This window comes from Podarcis bocagei (genome assembly GCF_964188305.1).
Source record: "Podarcis bocagei genome assembly, chromosome: 2".
NCBI classification, from domain to species: domain Eukaryota; kingdom Metazoa; phylum Chordata; class Lepidosauria; order Squamata; family Lacertidae; genus Podarcis; species Podarcis bocagei.
This window is the reverse complement of record NC_138126.1, coordinates 104,899,771-104,920,449: the sequence shown is the minus strand read 5'-3', so window position 1 is coordinate 104,920,449 and position 20,679 is coordinate 104,899,771. Positions and strand designations below refer to the sequence as shown.

General features: G+C 46.5%; 2 protein-coding genes across 2 annotated transcripts in view; both read left to right on the top strand.

Moving 5' to 3' along the window:
• The window catches only part of NPLOC4 (NPL4 homolog, ubiquitin recognition factor), a 52,776-nt gene extending 44,484 nt beyond the window's left edge, over positions 1-8,292 (top strand). The window contains exons 14-17 of the mRNA XM_081180880.1: positions 934-1,029; positions 3,181-3,297; positions 5,336-5,438; positions 6,302-8,292. Coding sequence (XP_081037006.1) covers positions 934-1,029; positions 3,181-3,297; positions 5,336-5,438; positions 6,302-6,459 — 474 coding nt within the window. The 3' untranslated portion in view covers positions 6,460-8,292. The remainder of the gene's footprint in view (positions 1-933; positions 1,030-3,180; positions 3,298-5,335; positions 5,439-6,301) is intronic.
• Positions 8,293-10,996: 2,704 nt separating this feature from the next.
• LOC308579888 (uncharacterized protein) lies at positions 10,997-18,796 on the top strand. Its single transcript, XM_081180970.1, has 4 exons — positions 10,997-11,200; positions 13,463-13,567; positions 14,737-14,866; positions 16,447-18,796. Exons 2-4 carry the CDS (start codon positions 13,468-13,470, stop codon positions 16,721-16,723), a joined length of 507 nt encoding a protein of 168 aa, XP_081037096.1. The 5' UTR covers positions 10,997-11,200; positions 13,463-13,467; the 3' UTR covers positions 16,724-18,796.
• Positions 18,797-20,679: the final 1,883 nt, after the last annotated feature.

Here is a 20,679-nt window from a genome sequence, read left to right as displayed (position 1 = left end):
ATTCACTGCAGCAGCATGTAATATAGGCTGGAAACTTGAACATGGTCCTCCTCCTTGTCCATGTATTTACATAGCTGCTCAAGCGTTGGGATACAGGCATTTAATGCCTGATTCATGCCACAGTGATGGCCATTGTGTTGAGCCTGCAAACTTTGTATTCCAATTGACAGCCCAGAAACATATTTATTACCCCAGCAGCAAAGGCATCTCTGTGTGTGTGTTTGGACTACCTGGGGTATAATTAAAATGAAAGGAGATTGACAGAACATGTACTTAGGAGGCGTCTGAAAAAAAGAGACAAAACCGAATTTCTGAAGCCTCTCTTTACGGTTCTGCTTTTTTGTTATTCTCTAATGACTTGAGCTATTTCTGCAACTTTGGTTTCGGTTGCAAATTTTGCTGATCCCTGATTGAAAAATCCTTTATCAGTAAGGCTCCATAGAATCGCAGTTGGGATATGCTAGCTCTTCACTTTCAGATATAACAGCTTGTAATATTAGTCCGCCTTGGGCAATGAGTGGGAGAGCAAGCAAGCATGGTCTCCTCCCTGCTGGATCCAAAAATCACAGCCACCTCACATTAGCAAAGTTTACAAGCCCTCCAGAAGACGATGTGATTTTATTATTAAAAAAATGCAGTTTCAGGAAGGGTATTGATAGTTTGAACTGCTGAAGACTTCAGCCCAGTATTCCTTCCTATTCTGTATCAGAAGATGGACCCGCTCTAGAACAGCCAATTCAAGCTTGCATGTTCCTGAATCAGCCGTGCTTTTTGAAAATGAAATCCTTGTTGCACTCTGCTTGTTTAGCCATGCATGCTGAAGTATCTCCTTGGGAAATAAGGTGGGCGTTAGATTGAGGCCTAAGCATGGAACCCAACGCAAGAAATAAGGCAGTCGTCATCTCAACCTTTTTTTCTTTTTTTAAATTTAAGATTACTACTACGTTCCCCAAAGATCCAGTTTACACATTTTCTATTTCTCAAAATCCATTCCCTATTGAGAATCGTGATGTTCTGGGAGAAACTCAGGTATGTGCAAATCATATTTGGGGTGGGTGCCGGGGTGGGAAGGGGGGCGGCCTTAAACAATTTAACTGACTTTAATGTTTAAAGATCATAGGATGTTGTGCAAAAAAACAACAACAATGGTTGGCTGCAGATGCTAAGTAGTCTAAAAAGCTCCCATTTGCAGTTGGTTATTGTGCTGAATTTGTGTGTGGGAGTAGCAGTTCTGTGGGGAGAAATTGCACGTAATCACATAAGATGTACTCTTAACTGTGAAGTATGTTCATCAGAAGTCAGAACGTGGCTTGCGTAGATGATTGTAAGAGAAACGTTCTTGCACAATTCCTCATTTCCCCCTTAGAAATGTTGCATTTTGCATCCCAGTAATAGGTCTCCCCAATGCACACAAGTATTTGTAGGTGAGTGCCCCTTCAGCTATCCTCTTGCCTACTACTGCTTGGGCAAAAGGTCCCCTGCAGTATATGGCGGAAGGAAAAGCATGAACACTGTGAAGAAAGAGCTGCGCTTGGGAGAGACGACACCCTCATCTGCCTTGCCCTTTCTGTTCCTGCTGCGGACACAATTTGAGCTTGTGTCTGTGGAACTGCTGGGTCTAGAAACAAATAAGACTAGCTCAGATTTTCATTCTAGTTATCCTGGCGACTCCTGTCAGCCAGCAAGGTCCACATATAAGTAAGTAAGTACATTTTTATTTATACCCCGCCCTCCTCAGCCAAGACCGGGCTCAAGGCGGCTAACATCACATATCAAATACATTAAAACACAATCAAACAATTAATTAATTAATATACAGCTTAAAAATTAGAATCAGGATACAATTAAATGACTGCCCATGAATAATAATAATAATAATAATAATAATAATTTTTTATTTATACCCCGCCCATCTGGCTGAGTTTCCCCAGCCACTCTTACAGCCATAGGGGTCGGGAACCTCAAGTATGCATCAGGGCCAGCTATCCATGTTGGTCCCACATGAGCCGATAAAAGGACCAAAGAGGTAACTTACATGGTCCCATAGAGGGGGGGGGGTCAAACTGGTCCCAGACAGAAGGCCAGGTGGAACAACTCCATCTTGCAGGCCCTGCGGAAAGATGTCAAGTCCCGCAGGGCCCTAGTCTCCTGTGATAGAGTTTTCCATCAGGCTGGGGCCAAAGCTGAAAAGGCCTTGGCCCTGGTTGGGGCCAGTTTAACCTCCTTGAGGCCCGGGACCTCCAAGGTATTATTATTTGTGGACGCTAAGGTCCTCCGCTGGGCATACCAGGAGAGGCGGTCCTGTAAGTACAGCCTTGTGCATGGAACGTCCTTAGTTTAAGCCTCTGGTTAGAAACAGTGAATGTAAGTGAAAAGTAGTGTGTCTGTCCCTAGTTGCCCTTGGTGGCTATTTCAAGTAGCTAATGGCAGATGCTTTTGAAGAATACTGAGCAAGATCAAGAATGGTCTAAACTTTCTCTGGTGCTCCGTCCGTTCATTGTTGTTTTTCTGACTGTTTTCATATCAGAGAGAGAACAAGTAGCTTAGTACAGAAAGGAATTGCAGGTATATTCTGGTTGGGTTGGGGATATTACAGAACTTGGTGTCTTTTCCCCAATGCACTTGTTTGACTTGCTAGGACAGTATCGGCCATTTATTCACTCCTCTTGTTGAGAGATCTGGTGTCATTTCACATCCCCTTATTCCTACATCTGAATAAAAATAATTGCTCTCTTGATTTGAGAATGTGTCCTAGTAGAGCTTCATTGACCAGAGTGATTAATCTGACAGGTTTTTATTACTATCATTGTTATTTGTTTGCAACTTTTTTAACGGAAAAAACTCTTGAGTGACTTAACGTGATAAGATGCAACAGTTAAAAACAATTAAAATCGGAAAATGTAAAACAATGTATCGTATTAGATAGGGGTAGATAGCAGAGGCACCGGCTGTTTTAGGCGCATTCAGTGCATGCGCAGCCATGCACACAAGCATCACCACAACCTGAAAATGGTCAGAAAAGGAGGCAGGGCAGAGTGGGCTGGCATGCGCTCCGTTGCTGCGTTTGGAGGTCAGGAACGCACACTCCTCCCCATGCAAAACAGTCATTCCCTGTAGTGCTGCCTATACCAACCAATCCTAAGAACACTGAAATGTTTGTCCTCTTTACAATTTCTACAGGACTTCCACAGTCTGGCAACTTACTTGTCCCAGAACACATCCTCAGTGTTCCTCGACATCATCTCCGATTTCCATCTGCTCCTCTTCTTGGTCACCAACGAAGTGATGCCTTTAAGGGTATGTAATGAGAAGGAAGTTAATTCTGGTGAACGGTGTGAGTTCTTGCAAAGAGAGTTCTGTATATTTAAGGGGATGGGCACCTCTGGACTCCACACAGTGTAGCTTGCTTGCTTGCTTGCTTGCTTGCTTGCTTGCTTGCTTGCTTGCTTGCTTGCTTGCTGAAAGCTACATGCTTCTCTTTACATTCGCCTTCAGGTAGTTTGGCAAAGCATCTTTTCTCAGACACCACAGGCTGCCCTATCTCTTGAAGGCCTCTTCAAGGTTGGTGGCAAAGATGCTCGTGGGATTTAAGGGCGGCAGTCTCAGCTTGGCCTTTGTGTTGTTTGTATTGGTATGTTCTTGGACAAGACAAGAGCCAACTTGGATGTTACACTGACAACTGGAAGCACTTCATTTAATTTCTCTGAATCAGAAATTCCTGCAGTAAACCATTGCATGATCAGTTGCCCAGTCTTACCAAGGCCAGCAACTTCCTGTGTTTGCATCTCCTCCCATGCCTCCGCCCTCTTTTTATTGGCTGGGCAGCTGGTGAATATAACATCTGGAATGCTCTTCATCCCCCCCCCAAAAAGTAAACACCAAAAGGGGGGGGACCAAGCCCTGTGCCATGTATGGAGAACTGCAATGATTCAGCATTTGCAGAACAGCTGGGTCTACCAGTAGGCAAGTGGAGAGCAGGACCAGTCAGATATGCTTTGTGTTCGATAACAAGACAAAAACACTGAACAATGTATTTACTCCCTTATTATTACTATTTTTAAAAAAACCCAAAAACCTGAATACTTACATTTAGTGCCAAAAAGGTGGGGCAAGTGTGGTGACAAGATAGGCATGTAGCCCATAAAAAGGGGGAGGTACTTCACATTTTCACTGCATTTTGTCTTTTGGGGTTATTTGCCAGTTTCTGAATTGGGCTGATGTATAGTAGCGAGAGACATGCACAGTATGCGCACTCAGAAGTCTTAAGTCTGCACCTCTGAAGTGGCCTCTAGCGCCCTCTGCTGTTTGGAGCACAATATGTCCCCCTTCAGCTAAGTCATCTTCATACAGCCATGCAAGTTTGCCACTTGCATGTAGCAAGCTGTGGTTGCCGAAAAACGAATGCATGAAAGAATGCAGCTGTACTGCAACCCACCATTCAAACTCAATGCTGCCACTGCCACTGTGGTCTGGTTCTTCTGGGTGCTGTCCTGGCTGGTTGAAGGAGTTCACACTGGCAGTTCCTTTCCCCCAAATACAGCACCGTACCATGCAGGGTTGTGTTCGATTCATCTTCTTGTTTTATAGCATGAGTAGGCAAACTAAGGCCCGGGGGCCAGATCCAGCCCAGCTGCCTTCTAAGTCTGGCCCGCGGATGGTCCGTGAATCAGTGTGTTTTTACATGAGTAGAATGTGTCCTTTTATTTAAAATGCATCTCTGGGTTATTTGTGGGGTATAGGAATCTGTTCATTTATTTTTTTCAAAATATAGTCCATCCGCCCCCCCCCCCCACAAGGTCTGAGGGACAGTGGACCCGGCCACCTGCTGAAAAAGTTTGCTGACCCCTGTTTTATAGGGTTGCTGGCCCTTTAAGCTGGAAGCGAGGTAGAGAGCACGCCTGAGATGGCACTGGGATGCTGTTAGATTGTTGGAAACTGAAGTGTATCTTTACTGCCAGTCAACACAAGCTTTTCTGCTTGCCTGATGAGACAATCAGCCATCTCTCCCCCAGCCCCATGTGCTTCTTCTGGGACTCTTCCAACCCTCTCCCAGAGCCAGTTTGGGTGTATGGGGAAAGGGCGGGGAGCCCCACTGTGATATTGGTGGTCTATGTGGGGACGTTCGCTGGCAAGACTACTTAGCTGTGTCTGGCCCTACAGATGTGTTATTTGAAAGGATGCCTTATTGTTAAATAAGCAGTCATGTTACCACTATGGTTGGTGGATTTGGGGAGGTGGGGGCAGCTCTGGAGAAAAGAGATTCTTCCTGAACAGCCCCACGTATCCTTGAGGTAAATGGGATTAGCTGTGACCTGACCCATCATCTCTCTTCCAGGATAGCATCAGCTTGTTGCTGGAGGCAGTCAGGACTCGGAATGAAGAGCTTGCACAGACTTGGAAGAAATCTGAGCAATGGGCCACCATTGAACAGCTTTGCAGTATGTCATGTCTTTTCCCTTTGATACTAGGATTTGGGCACCTCTGCAGAGATGCTGGAGAGCTTTGGTTTTATCTGTTATCAGATCACCCAGGGTTGTGATTTGGTGTCTGAGTTCCCTCAGTCACTTGGGGGTGGGGGGAGATCTCAGTAGGAAGGAAAGGGCTTGAGCAAGGATAGCAGTCTCCCTGGCCAAAGAAAAGAAATATTTGTGAAACAGTCTGCGGGCAAGCGTGTAATCCTTGTGGATAAACAACTCTGTGAACTTGATCTAGTGCAGGAGAGCAAATAAAGTCTCTCACAAATAATACTATGAGGGGATTCAAAGCTGTACAGACCTTGCAGAGGAGGAGAAAATATAGTTGGCATATAGTAAAGGTAAAGGGACCCCTGACCGTTAGGTCCAGTCGTGACCGACTCTGGGGTTGTGGCGCTCATCTCGCTTTATTGGCCGAGGGAGCCGGCGTACAGCTTCCGGGTCATGTGGCCAGCATGACTAAGCTGCTTCTGGTGAACCAGAGCAGCACACGGAAACACCGTTTACCTTCCCACCGGAGCGGTACCCATTTATCTACTTGCACTTTGATGTGCTTTTGAACTGCTAGATTGGCAGGAGCAGGGACTGAGCAACGGGAGCTCACCCCGTTGCGGGGATTCGAACCGCCGACCTTCTGATCAGCAAGTCCTAGGCTCTATGGTTTAACCCACAGCACCACCTGCATCCAGTTGGCATATAGCTCTGCACAAACTAGAGAAAACTACCCTTTTCTGTAATGTTCAGCTGAAAATTCCCCCACTTTGTCAGAGCTTTCCTAACCCCCCTCCTGATTCTTGTTGTGTGTGTTTTTTAATCCCTTTTTCTAGGCACAGTTGGAGTTCAGCTTCCAGGACTCCAAGAATACGGTGCCATGGGTGGTTCGACACACGCCACAACCTCCGCCATGTGGGCCTGCCAGCACTGCACCTTCATGAACCAGCCGGGCACAGATCACTGCGAGATGTGCAGCCTCCCACGTAGCTAGGCCCCCTCTCGGCTTAGCATTCGGGGCAGCCCTTACAGACCAACTGGCGGAAATACAGAGGCAAACCCTTAGCCAGGCGGGGGACTGTTCTTCCTCCTGGGATGACACACCCTGAGGGTCGGGGCAGGTGGGGGAGGGGCGGGGAGCGACCCACGTCATGGGCACTCGGTGCCATCCAGCGGGTGACAGCTTGCCGGTGGAACTGGATGTTTTAGGGGGAGGGATACGGCATAGCCCCTCTGCCCGGCGCTGCTGCCTTGTCTTTTCTTTGCTCTCAGTATTGTAGAAAGCCAGCCAGTGGTCATGTTTCCCTGGAGCTGCCATCGTGCAACCCTGTGGGCACATGGCAGTGTGGTCATGCTGCACCCGCCCCGCCCCCAATCAGCTTGCATGCCACAAGCTTCCCCCAGCCTTAAGCCAGTCACAGTGAGGCAAGGCAGTTGTGTTGAAGGGGTCAATTGGGTCCCCAGGCTAGCTTGCCTAATGTTGCTCCCTTGACATGCTTTTTGCATTTAGCCCCAGAATCGCTGGGTGCCTGCGCCACTTCGGTCCAGCCTCTAATTAGAGCTTCCAAATTGAGTGGCCTGCACTGGCAGAACATACAGTTGCTTTGTAGCCCCCCGGGCTAAGTCCCAGACCGACTATCTCGGCTAGAGGAAGAGGAGGAGAGAACACGCTTCTCAACTTGGTAGGGTTTCTACAGTCGTCCAGCCCAGCCACAATGGCCACAGATTTAAAGAGCTCTATCAAAACAGCTGTCTCCTGGTGCTTCTCAGCTAGAGCTAGGTAACAGAGGGCCGTTCTTGCCCAAATCGGGCAGTGGGGACCAGCTGGCTTTCCGAACTGGAAGCGGGTCGCAATTTGGCGGCATCATCCTGGCTGTTTCAGGGTTGGGCAGGCAGTTTGCAAGCAGTTTGCTTGCCCCCGATTTCCATATGCTGTCATCCCTTTGCATTGAAAGCCAATTCCTGGTCTTTGTAGCTGTGAGCAGGCAAACCTCGCAAGTACCTTTCCTCGTGCCTGTTAGCGACTTAAATAGCATCCCAGCAGGGAAAGCTAAATGGAACGTTTGTCGGCATCTTGAAAGGAGCTTTGTCTTGCTGCAGCGCGATCCAGGCAAATTGCAGCCGAGGCGCTGGAAATTCTCCTGCCTCCAGAACACTTACCTGCCTCCTCTTCCCATAACCACATTTTTAGCTGTGCCCTCGAGCTCCTCATGTCTTTTGATGTGTGAGCTCCTCCATTGCCATACAGAGATGTGCTTTCATTGTCCAAAAATTCCCAGCATCTCTGCCAGCAGTGTTAGGGCACATTTGGTTCCTCTTGCACAGCAGTATTTCTGCACCTAACTAGCCTGTTCATCCCCCAGGCAACTCCCATCAGTTTTATAGCAGAGAAGCAAGGCATTCATGCCATCCATTGGGTTATGGGGACAGAGGGCATCCCGCAATTTTTATCTTGTTAGATGCCCACCCCAGCAAAATGTGCCTCCACCCCAGCTACCAGTTTTCTTTATGGGCCTGTAGGCCTGGCTCCCAGACAGCTGCCATGAGCGACGCAGTCTCTACCTTTCCATGGCTGGAAATACCTAGGGCTTTGTCCGTCAGGTGTTTGAACCAACACTTCACCTGGCCCTTGTTATTGCTGACAGGACATGCGACTCTCTTCTTTCCTGGGTTTGTGTTTTGACTAGATTCCTTGAGCTCACCGGGCTGTAGCTACTCTTGCTATTCCTTTTCATTCTATGGGTTGCAGAGGTGTGTGTTTGGTTTGGACTGGAGTTGACTGAATAACAGCCCTGCAAATAAAAAAATATATTAAAAGCGTCTGAAATGGAAGCCTCCTGGTCTGTTCTTTTGCCCGCCTTGTCCTCTTGTGTTTGCTTTTCTTCCCATCCGTTTTGAACTTGTGCAGCTCTTGAATTAACAGAGCTTTCCCCAGACAAAGCTTTGAATATTCTTCAGGGCAGTGCCCCAGTGAGAATCTTTCTGATCCGAGCTCCCCACTTCAAACCTTGTAGTCCTTGCCTGCCGTAAATGCTTGCTAAGGACTTTGGCAACTGCAGGAGGGGAGCAAAATGTGGCATTTCAGCAGCCCTTCTGCTGAAGATGGTGAAGCTTTGTCTAGAGAAAAACAGTACAGTGGTACCTTGGTTGTCAAACTTAACCCATTCCGTTCCGAGAGTCTGTTTGACTCCCAAAACGGTTCGAAAACCAAGGTGCCGCTTCCAATTGGCTACAGGAGCTTCCTGCACTCGATCAGAAGCCGTGTTGGATGCTCGGCTTCCGAAAAACATTCGCAAACCGGAACACTCACTTCTGGGTTTGCGGCATTTGGGAGCTGATTTGTTCGGGAGCCAAGCCGTTTGACAACCAAGGTACCACTGTACTAGGCAAAGCTTTAGTATCTCATCTCAGAGCTCTACCAAGCAAAGCATACAGTTGTCACTTAGGTGTTTATAGTGTAGCTTTAGATCAGCCTCTCTCAACCTGTGGGTCCCCAGATGTTGTTGAACTACAACTCCCATCACCCCTAGCTAGCAAGGCCACAGCTGATGGGAGTTGTAGTCCAACAACATCTGGGGACCCACAGGTTGAGAACCGCTGCTTTAGATGAAGAGCTCACTTGAGTAGTCTAGGAGGGGGAAGATTAGAAGGATCTTGCTAAAAGTGCTTCGCAAGCCAGTCTCCCTTGTTTTGGCTTTGTTTCTGCCCATACAACAAAGTGGCAGCAAAACATTTTAAATTGTAAAAGGGATTGTTTTATTGTAAAACACTCAATATTTATTGTAAAACACTCAATATTCCTCAGACTTGCAACTTAGAATTTGTTAAGCTTCCTGAACCTTAAGCTTCCTGAACCTTACATGCATCCTGAACCTTACATGCATCCTGCCCAACATCAGTTGTCCTGGCTACAGCAGAAGCAGGTGAATGAGTGAGTCACTTCTTCCAATGTACAGTTTTGTTAATTGGCTGCAAGGAACAATGGGCTTGCGGGATTCTTGGGTTTTCAACTCTCATTTGACCATGGTTTTTTAGGAGTCAGACTTTTAATTTCGAATGTTTACAAGGGGAGGTAGTGAGTTTGGGCTGAAAGTTGGAGTGGGCTAATTCGGTACTAGCGGGGAGCTGCTTTAATGCTTATTTTTCAGGGAATGGATTCCAAAGAGCCGGATTTCTGACTGTTCAAAGCATACGCAATGGAAATAAGAGTGACCAATACACACACACACACACACACACACACACACACACACAGACTAGTAGGGATCCCCTGCAGCCTCCAGCATGGACAATTGCACATCCATGAAAAACTTTAATAAATATCTTTGGGGGGGGGGGAGACAATTGCACATCCAATTTGTTCACAACTTGCCAAGTGGCAACTTGCCATAATTCTGAAAAATTGCACTAGCAAAGGGGTGTAAGGTTAGGTCCAGCTTGTGAAATCCTTTTTAAGATAATATGGACTTGGAAGGTGCTCAATATGAAGCTGAAAGAGAATTCTATAGGCAGACATGGGTTTTCTGGATTTCTATGAAGTGTCCCAACACTTGAACCCTTCACCCAAAGCTCATTAGCTTTCGAAAATTGCCTTCCTTGTACACATGTCAACTGGCTTTGAAGAAAACTTCCCTGTTTGTTTGCATGCATGCAGTAAACCCCCCTCCAGCAAAATACTGGATTCCTGCTTTTGCCCTGGGCAGTTTGCAGTGCCAGCTTTCTAGGAAAATCGTGACCTGGCCCTGTCCAGATTTTAGGTTCTTAGATGGGAAAGGGTCTTAATGCTGGGCAGAGCCCTAGCAATAAACGATGTTGCTGCCCTCAAACCTGTCACTTGGCAGAAAAGGAAATGACACAGAAATGAGCCGGCAATTTCTGTCCCGTAAAGAAGACCAGCATCCAAGATGACAGCTGAATTCTGGAATATCCACCAAAGCATTAACTTGAGAGTTAATGGATTCTTGGAGCTGGAGAGAACTTGAGACAGGTAGAAAAGCCACATATTGATGAGCATATGCACTTCCAATCCACAGCTCCTGTGAAGACCCATCATACCCTAAGTGAAAGAGATGAAGTTTAAGAGAAAGGTCAGAGCCTCTTCTGATGAATATTTCACTCCATCCAAAAGAAAGCAAGTTCTGGGAGGGGTTGTCTTCTTGTAGCCCTTTAGCAGAAGAGCAGGGAGCCTGTGGTCCTCCCAAATGTTACAAGGCTCCAGCTCCCATCATCCTTGATCATGCTGATGGGTGTTGGGAATCCAAAGACCACATGTTCCCTGCCTCTGCCTTAGCATCAACAGTGACCTTGGACTCCCAAATCCAACTTGTGCAGAGGGATTGGATTGCAAACTTTCTCTGAAGCTCCATAACAAACCAAAGACAGTTCAATTGGGCAGGAGAGAGCTCTCTTACCCTCTTCCGCCACGTGTCTGTGTCCTGAATTGTACTTTTGCAATTTCTGGGAGTTGTTCCACTGTCCTGTAGGCTTCCTCCTTCCTCCCTCCCCCCCCCCCTTTTGAAGGAAACAAGCCATGGCCTGGGGGCCTCTCAATAGGCCCAAAGGATCTGTTTGCAATTAGAAGACTGCTGTGTGGCTTGGCAGAATTCCAGGGCAGCTTGGCTATAAGGCGAAGAGAGGCAGACCTTGGCCAGAGAGAGAGAGAGAGAGAGAAGAAAACCCTTGGACTTGAAAGAGCAACTGCCACAATTTACCATCTCTGATTCTCTGTTCAACAGGTAAGGAGTTTCTCCTTTTTTACAGTCTATAAACCTAGTTCTGAGCATTATTGGCTCTCAAGCTACTTGGGGAGAACGTTCTCTAAAGGGGTTGCCGGGTTTCTGGGGTACCCTTTAAAAGGTAAAGGGACCCCTGACCATTAAGTCCAGTCGCAGACGACGGGTTGCGGCTCTCATCTCTTTACTGGCCAAGGGAGCCGGTGTTTGTCCGCAGACAGCTTCCGGGTCATGTGGCCAGCATGACTAAGCCGCTTCTGGCGAACCAGAGCAGCGGAAGGAAACGCCGTTTACCTTCCCACCAGAGCGGCACCTATTTATCTACTTGCACTGGCGTGCTTTCGAACTGCTAGGTTGGCAGGAGCTGGGAGCGAGCAACGGAGGCTCGTCCCGTCACGGGGATTCGAACCGCCAACCTTCTGATCAGCCAGCCCTAGGCTCAGTGGTTTAGACCACAGCGCCACCCATGTCCCTTGGGGTACCCTTTGCTAGTGCCAGATCTCTGCCTCCTATTCAGACGCAGTTCCCAGCAGTGTCTCCTGTATGTTCTTGGGGCTCATTGCAGTGGCTCTGATGTCTTGGAAGAGAATTAATAGAGGAGGCAAGCAAGGGCCCGAGGATGAAGACAGCACACAAAACTTCTGAGCTGTCATACCGGCTGTTCTTAGCCTCTCATCCAAGCAGCTTGTCAGCACATAAATCACAGGAAAGAATGGAGTTAACATCTGAGAAGATTCTAGTGTATCCAGCCCTGCGAAGTATCTGCTGTTTCTTCATGTTTTGGATTAAAATGTTTGGGGTTACCCTTGAGATCACGGGTAGGAAGCAGATGCAAGCAAAGGATAAGCCAACATTTTCCAGCAACCAAGCAAAAGCATGTTGAGCAACCCAGATAAACAGCCTGACTAAGCAGATAATTATTGTTGGGCCGGTCAAAATGAAGAGAGCCTTCTGTTACTGGTCCCAAGGCTACAGATTAGAGATTCTGCCTTGCTCCTTGTCTGTAGTCGCTACTGTAGATGCAGGTTTGGTATGTATCCTGTCCCGTGCTGCCAGACCTTCTCAGCTCTGTCTCCACTACAAGGATGTAGCAAATGCTTTTCTGGCTGCTCCAGACCCTCCAAGTGTCCCTATTTTCCAGGGACAGTCCCAGATTTACAGAAGCCATCCCAGTTTCTGATATGATCCCAGAACGTCCCGCTTTTCCTTTGTTGTTGTTTAGTCATTTAGTCGTGTCCGACTCTTTGTGACCCCATGGACCAGAGCACGCCAGGCACTCCTGTCTTCCACTGCCTCCCGCAGTTTGGTCAAACTCATGCTGGTAGCTTTGAGAACACTGTCCAACCATCTCATCCTCTGTCATCCTCTTCTCCTTGTGCCCTCCATCTTTCCCAACATCAGGGTCTTTTCCAGGGAGTCTTCTCTTCTCATGAGGTGGCCAAAGTATTGGAGCCTCAGCTTCAGGATCTGTCCTTCCAGTGAGCACTCAGGGCTGATTTCCTTCAGAATGGATAGGTTTGATCTTCTTGCAGTCCATGAGACTCTCAAGAGTCTCCTCCACCACTTTTCCTTAGGACGTCCCTATTTTCATTGGAGAAATGTTGGAGGGTATGGAGTTATGCAACCCCCAAGCCAAAGAGATAAGTAACTATACAACCTTCAGAAGACATCTGAAGGCAACTCTGCATAGGGAGGTTTTTAAGTGTTTTTAAATGTTCTGTTATGTTTTTATATATGGTAGAAACCACCCAGAGTGGCTGGGGCAATAATAATAAAATTATTCTTATGAAATAGGTAGGACGTCCCTATTTTCATCGGAGAAATGTTGGAGGGTATGCCTTTCACTCCTCCCCCAAATAAGAGCAGAAGGTTTAATGCCATACTTGTGGGTACACAACATTGGCATGTTTTGTCCAAGGTGGCATGGAAACAACTCAGGAAAACCTGGGTCCAGATTCTTGCATCACTGGTTCACACCACTGGGCCACATTCCCTTTGTGCCTGATGCACACAGACTTGCCGGGATCTGACCTATAAGTGGACACATGTGAATGTGACATTGCTATGGCTACAGAGCCAGAGAGGCCCCTGTTTTTCCCTTTTCCATTTGATACGAACAGCTTGTGACCATCCCGGCTGGGAAATGTCCATATGGGAGCCGTCAAAGCGATAGGGGTGAGGAAAGGGGACTGTTGTTGCGGAACTAGTACTTGGGGAAGGGAGGCTTCTCTGATGCATTTTCCCTTCTCCTGTCCCTCTGCAAAGGCACCATGAGACAGATCTTCTCCCTACTGCTTTTGGTGGCAATCTGTTGCGCCGCCAAACCAAAGAGGCAGCAGGCAACGTCAGAATGGGACTACAGATCTGAAGGTAAGGTTCCAGATTTGCTGGGTGCCAAAGAGTGGGCTGATGCCATGCTAAGCTTGTTTTGTCTTTTGTTTCATTTCCATTTGCAAATGTGCATTTGGGGCTGCAGATTTCCCGGTTTTACTATCCATGCGCAGGTCCTGCCTTCTTGGTTTTGCAAAGCTAACACAAAACTAATAGGGTACGTGGGCTCTAGCCAGACAACTCACACTGGACAGATAAGAAAGTAAGCTTGGTTTCTGAACTGTCAGCATAAAAAACCCACTTTTGTGAAGGTTTTGAACACAAGACCCAAATCTCCCCTGCATACATTCGCAATGCTTTTGAAACTGTGGACAGAAGATTAAACTTCCCCTCTGCCCCTATCCTGTAGAGCTTTAATCCTGTTTGAGCATTTTCTGATTTACCCATAAATCCATTCCCACTCTCTATATCTTGTCACCATGATATACTTGAGGATATACTTCCAGGGATATACGTCTAGGGAAACAAATTCCCTGAAATTAAATGTTTAAAGAATGGCAGTTCTGTATATTCCCCTCCCTCTCTTGGCATATGTAGTCTCGACATCGAATATAATAACACCTCAGTTTCTAAAGAGGCTTCCATGTTCTCAGTTGTGTATGTTTTGTATTAGAATGTATTTTTGGTCTTTATATAAACTTCTTAATCCATCAACAGATGTGAACAAGGTGGGTGACATAGTTTTAAAATGCAGCTGATAAACCAAGTTTTTTCTAATTCCATCTGTCTTAGGATGGATTTCATATGTGCGCTTTTTGTTTGCAATTATTTAGTCTGACAAATGATTCAAATTCTGGTCTGATGGAAATGGTGGGGGAGCCCTCCCTTTCCGAGCCAGGAAATGGAACTGCAGAACTGCTATAGTTCAGAGAAAGGTGTATGTTCTTCTATATTATTACAGTCATACCTTGGATCCCAAACATCTTGGTACTCCGACGTTTTGGCTCCCAAACACCGCTAACCTGAAATGAGTGTTCCGGTTTGCAAACGTTCTTGTGAACGCTTCCTGCAGCCAATCAGAAGCCGCATCTTGGTTTCCAAACGTTTTGGAAGTTGAACGGACTTCCGGAACAGATTCTGTTTGACTTCCAAGGTACGACTGTATTACTACTATGATATTCTCTCATACTCCCAATTCTCTCTTCCAGCTGAAAAAGTAAACATGAGGGGATGTGCCAACCTCACTGTTGTTCTGGACAACTGGAAGTTTGCTATTGTGTCTCAAATGAAGAATCTTCTCCTCTTTGACCACCAGTCTGTGTTGCCTGACTATGGAAGGTGAGCCTGGGTAGTAAAGGTGGCAACAAAATGGACTTCTGCTGTGATCTGTGCAAACCTGCTGTACAGTCACCATCTTGGGTTCGGCAGGTCATGTATGGCCGCCTACTTGGGACTCAATAAAGCAGCCTGTTTGGCAGCAATCTTGGAAGTGTGTGGCCAAGGGGCTGTTTTCAGTTTTGTGGGCTACAAGTTGTAAAAGCAGTGTCTCCCAAACTTGGGTCTCCAGCTGTTTTTGGACTACAACTCCCATCATCCCTATCTAGCAAGGACCAGTGATGGGAGTTGTAGTCCAAAAACAGCTGGAGACCCAAGTTTGGGGGGACACTGTTGTGAAGGCTCTGTCTTAAGCTGTTACCCTCCAGGTGTTGTAGGACCACAACTCCCATCATCCCTGAGCGTCGGCCATGTTGGCTGAGGTTCATGGGTGTTGGAAGTTCATCAGAATCTGGACAGCCACAGGCCCCTCATTCCCTCACCTAAAGCCATTGGCTCAACGAGAGGCATCTGCCTCTGTCAGTCCGTGCTATACTGTGAAGAAATCCCCTGTAAGTAAACTTTGGTTTTTGTAGCTGGTTTTTGGGTGGTTGCCCTGCCTAGATACTCTGCATGCAGTTTGGCATTATGGGAAGATCTTGCTCTTTCTTAAGCTCTGAACTTTTGCCAAAGTGTTTCTCCCTTAAGTATTATTGCAGTGTCCCTATTATCCAGGGACAATCCTGGATTTACAGAAGCCATCTGATTTGATCCCAGAATGCTCTGGGTTTCCTTAGGATGTCCCTGTTTTCATTGGAAAATTTTTGGAGGGTATGGAGTTATGCAATCACCCCAAGCCAAGGAGACAAGTAACTATACAACCTTTAGAAGACATCTGAAGGCAGCCCTGTATAGGGAAGTTTTTCCCTGTACAGTGGTACCTCGGGTTAAGAACTTAATTCATTCTGGAGGTCTGTTCTTAACCTGAAACTGTTCTTAACCTGAGGTACCACTTTAGCTAATGGGGCCTCCCACGCCGCTGACGCCGCGTGATTTCTGTTCTCATCCTGAAGCAAAGTTCTTAACCCGAGGTACTATTTCTGGGTTAGTGAAGTCTTTAACTAAAACGTCTGTAACCTGAAGTATCTGTAACCCGAGGTACCACTGTATAGGGAAGTTAAAATGTATAATGTTTTATTATGCTTTTATATATGTTGGAAGCCACCCAGAATTGCTGGGGCAACCCAGTCACATAAGCAGGATATAAATAACAGAAGAAGAAGAATTAATATTATTATCAGGGCTTTTTTTCCAGCTGGAACTCAGTTCCGGCACTTCTCATGTGCAGAGGCAGAGCAAGGTGGGTGCGGTGGGTGCTGTCTGCCCTGGGTGCCACCCTGGGGAGGGGGGTGGTGACAAAATCCCAGCCGGGTCCAATCGCAGATAATGAAGATGGAATAGGACATCCCTGTTTTCACTGGAGAAATGTTGGTGGGTATGTGATTGGTTGCTGTGGAAGTGCTCCTTTCTTTGGGCTTTGTAGCCCACTATAGAGGAATTTCTCTTGTTTGTATTACACCTTCCCTTGCTTCTTTCCTTTCTAGGATCAAGCCACTTTCCGACGCCCTCAACGACCTGTACCTAGAATTCAACGCCCTCAAGGAACGGCTTGGAGAACTGACCACGCGCTTTGAAGGAGTGGAGTCTTTTGTGGATGAGATGAACAAAAAAGGCCAGAGCCAGCCTGTTGCTAAGACCCCCCTCAGGGTTGCCCAACCAGAGGTGGAGAAAGCAAGTTTCCCCTTGCCAGCCAAGCGCCGGAGGGTCCTGATTCGGAATGGGAGAAAACCCACAGAATCACTGACAGGTGGAAGACAGTAGAAACTTTGCTGAGGGGTCTCCTCCTCTGTTCCGGAGTGTTCCGGATCTTACCGACTCCTTTAGAGACCAAATGTATCTGTCTGTCTATCCTTTCCCCCCCTCTGAAAGTCTGGATTCAGTGAGAGACAGAGACCTAGATAGAAGCCTTTCCTTGGCTAGTGAGTCTGCGGCAACAATTTCACTCTGTGCTTGCACTGCAAAAGGTATAAGGAGGATGGATTCTGGGGACTGTAGAGTTTAGCTGCATGGTTCCATCCAAAGAGGGTGGTTTGATTCTCAAGGCGGCCTGTTCCTTAAAATCCTCTCACACAGCTCAACCCGACAGGGAACGAGGCACCTCTCAGTATTATCAGTATTGTACAGATCTCAGCAAAGGTGATGTCCTGCACTTTGCACATTTCCAGTGTCGTAGAACCTTGAGAATAAATATTGCAGTGGCCACAGCACCGGTGTCACAGGTAATCATTGTAGTCGAGCACAGTCGAAGGAAATGTCTGGCAGTTGCGTAGGAATCTGTTCATTTCTGACAGCTGCAGCCAACGCCTTACATTTCGTCGTAGGATGTAGTAATGCTTAGACTTCCAGGGTACAGAATCTTACGGAGGATGCCAGTGCATAGGCTCTTGCCTTCCAGATGTTGTGCTCTAGAGTTTCCCATAAGCATTAACATGTACAGCCTCAAGAAATACTGAACGCAACTGAGGAATAATCGCATCTGTTCCCCCCGCCCGCCCTCTTGCTAGTGGGAGCAAATGAAGGCAGTTGATAAATAGCAACGGAACTGTGCTTGCACATACGGCGGAAGCAAGCAGATAACTCTGAATTCAGACTCTAAATTAGTTTTTTCTCCCCTGTGTGTCCATTTTTAAGTGCAAACTCAATCTCTTCTCGCATACCAGAAAGAGTGTTCAATCAGGAGCGGCTTTGCTTTTCCTAGATGTAGGTTTATTAAAGTGACAGACGCCATAAACGTGCGTGCAGACCCTATGCAGGTTATGTAAAGGAGTGTGCAGATGCTATACTTGGTGATAACGCACTGAAAATCTCAGCCACGTTATGCCTAAATGGCACCTTGGACGGAAACCTAGTCATGCTTTGAAAGCGAAGTCATGCCATTTGAATTAGGTAGTCAGCTCCCCTGGCTGCCATTTGCTTCTTAGCCTGGAATGTTGCTTTTCCTTTAAATAAAATAAAAATAAAAATGGCCCACCTCCACCCAGTGTCACGAGAAAACCAGCAGAATGAATTGTAAACAGGATCTGTCTTCCCTTGCCACCCACCCCCAACTTGGCTCTACAAGCCGAGGCCCCTTCTCGGAAATGGGAAATGCCGTGCCAGATAGCCAAACATCACAGATTAGCTGGAGCCAGATTATGAGTAACTGAGTTTTATATAATACTCCCCATTCCCCTGGGGGGCTAACAGACACTCCTCTCTCTCAACATTCAGTATGGCTGATGGGCACTTGCCCTTCATTTCCCTGCATCTTGCCCCCACCCCCAGCCTCCTTCTCAGGGCCATCATGTTAGCATTTGGATGATGGGAAGGCAAGGCTGTGGAGAATCGTTGACATTCCCACCCCCAACCAGCCCAGCAGGTTTAAATTGCTGCGAGGCACAGGGGATTTCAAGTGTCAACGCCTGGGATTCAGCATACCTGACAACACCTCCATACCAAAAAAATAAGTGGTATCAGCCAGTGTTAGAAATATATATATACAGTTACAGACTCCGCTAACCCAGAAATATTACCTCGGGTTAAGAACTTTACCTCAGGATGAGAACAGAAATCGCGCGGCAGGCCCCATTAGCTAAAGTAGTACCTCAGGTTAAGAACAGTTTCAGGTTAAGAACGGACCTCCAGAATGAATTAAGTTCTTAACCCGAGGTACCACTCTGTGTATATGTGTGTGTGTGTGTGTGTGTGTGTGTGTGTGCATGGCAACTAGACATTCTGTTTTGGTGACTGCAACCTTGGTTTAAACTTCTCTTTCAAGTCTGTTTCTGAAATTCTTTTGCAATAAGACAGCTGCTTTGAGATCCTGTATTGAATGTCCTGGGAGACTGAAGTGTTCTCCTACTGGCTTCTCTGTCTTGTGATTCCTGATGTCAAATTTATGTCCATTTATCCATTGGCATAGGGTTTGGCTTGTTTGTCCAATATAGAGAGCTGAAGCGCACGGCTGGCATTTGATGGCATACACAATGTCAGAAGATGAGCAATTAAATAGGCCTGAGATGGTATATTGGATGTTCCCTTATGAAAAATTTCACCGCACACCACTGGAGATTTCAGTAAAAGTTTGCTTGGAGCATGTCAGCTATGCAATTCATGCCAGACATTGGTTCGTGGATGTTAAAGCCTCCAAAAGCACCTCCAGGTAAACTCTTAAAACAGGTCAAAAATTATACAGGATAAAACTGCAAGAGATTCAGCTCGATAACTGCCATCGTGGAAGGGTTTCCATACGGAAATGGGGGAAAGTGTGTCCTCCAAGCTTTGCTCCACTTAGTCTCACTTTATATTGCATTATGTCCGCAAAGTTTTCTACTCACTTTTCTGTTGTTGTTGCCAAACTTTCAACAACATTGCAGGGCAGGCGATTTTCTTCCAGTTGTACAAGTGAGTGAATTTTCAGCAAGGTGCCCTGTGGCCAAAGTGGAAAGTGCAACATTTCTCCTGGTGAAAAGCTGTTAACACAGAGCTTTCCAAACCGTGTGTCGGCTGCAGTGTGTAGCTAGGTGTGTCGTGCAAACGCTTCCCCACGCTCTGAGAAGGGGTTAATTTAGCCTCCGGCTGGCTAGCAAAACTGAATTACCATGCCGCAAAATGATGCAGGTCTAAAAAGTGTGTCACCAACATGAAACGTTTGGAAAGCTCTGCTGTAACAAGTCTCCCAGCTATTCAAGTTCAGCTGGAGCATTTGGCACTGAAATCCCTGTATCCGTATTTTATTTTTATATGCTTTCCCCACTATCTTTTAAACTGTAACCTTAAATAAAGACAAACGAGGCAACACACTGTCCCAATAACAGTTGCTTTGCTTATGAAGCTACAAGCCAAAGTACACCCGTGTTTTGTAGCAAGATGAAGAATCAGTCTAACCTTTGTACGTTGCCAAATGGATCAAGTCTAAGAACATTTATCAAAGCTTTCATTGGAAGCTTCCCTAAATGTTGCCCTTATTTCAATATAACACTTCCCAAGCCACTTTGTTCCTGACCTAATGGACAAATCTAAGGCAGTACAGAAGCACCAAGGCACCATCCATCATAGTCACTATGTCACAGTGTTGAAGTCCTTTACTTGTACAGATGCGGCTCATGGCCTGTCCGAAGTGGAATGCCAAATTTGGGAATGAATCATTCTGTAGCTTCTCATATGCTGTACTTTTACTCTAAATGCATACATGTTTTAAAAAGGGCTTTAAAAAAATCAGATCAGTGGCGTAGCGCGGGAGGTGCAGGGGGGGCCGGCCGCACCGGGCGCAACATCTGGGGGTTAGGGTTAGGGGGCACAAATCCACAGGTTAGGGGGCGCAAATCCACGGGTTAGGGGGCGCAAATTACTTGCCTTGCCCCGGGTGCTGACAACCCACGCTACGCCACTGAATCAGATTACTGCCTTTAGCTCTGATAACTTTTATAATACCAGGCGCTCTCTCTCTCTGTCTGTCTGTCTCTCTCTCTCTGTATGTATGTATGTATGTATGTATGTATATAATAGTTTTACATGAAAAATCCCCAAAGCTACAAAACTTCCACACTTGTGTACATCTAACCTTTTAATAGTCCCTGCCCTCAGGCTGAAAATCTTACTAGTTTCACAAGCCATTCTGGGAGACCTGTTGGTTTTGTTTTGGTTTTTTTAAGAACAGACTAAAAATACTTCAAATAATAATAATAATAATTGCACTTTTTTATTTTGGCTGTGTGATTTTTGTGACTGATGCAAGA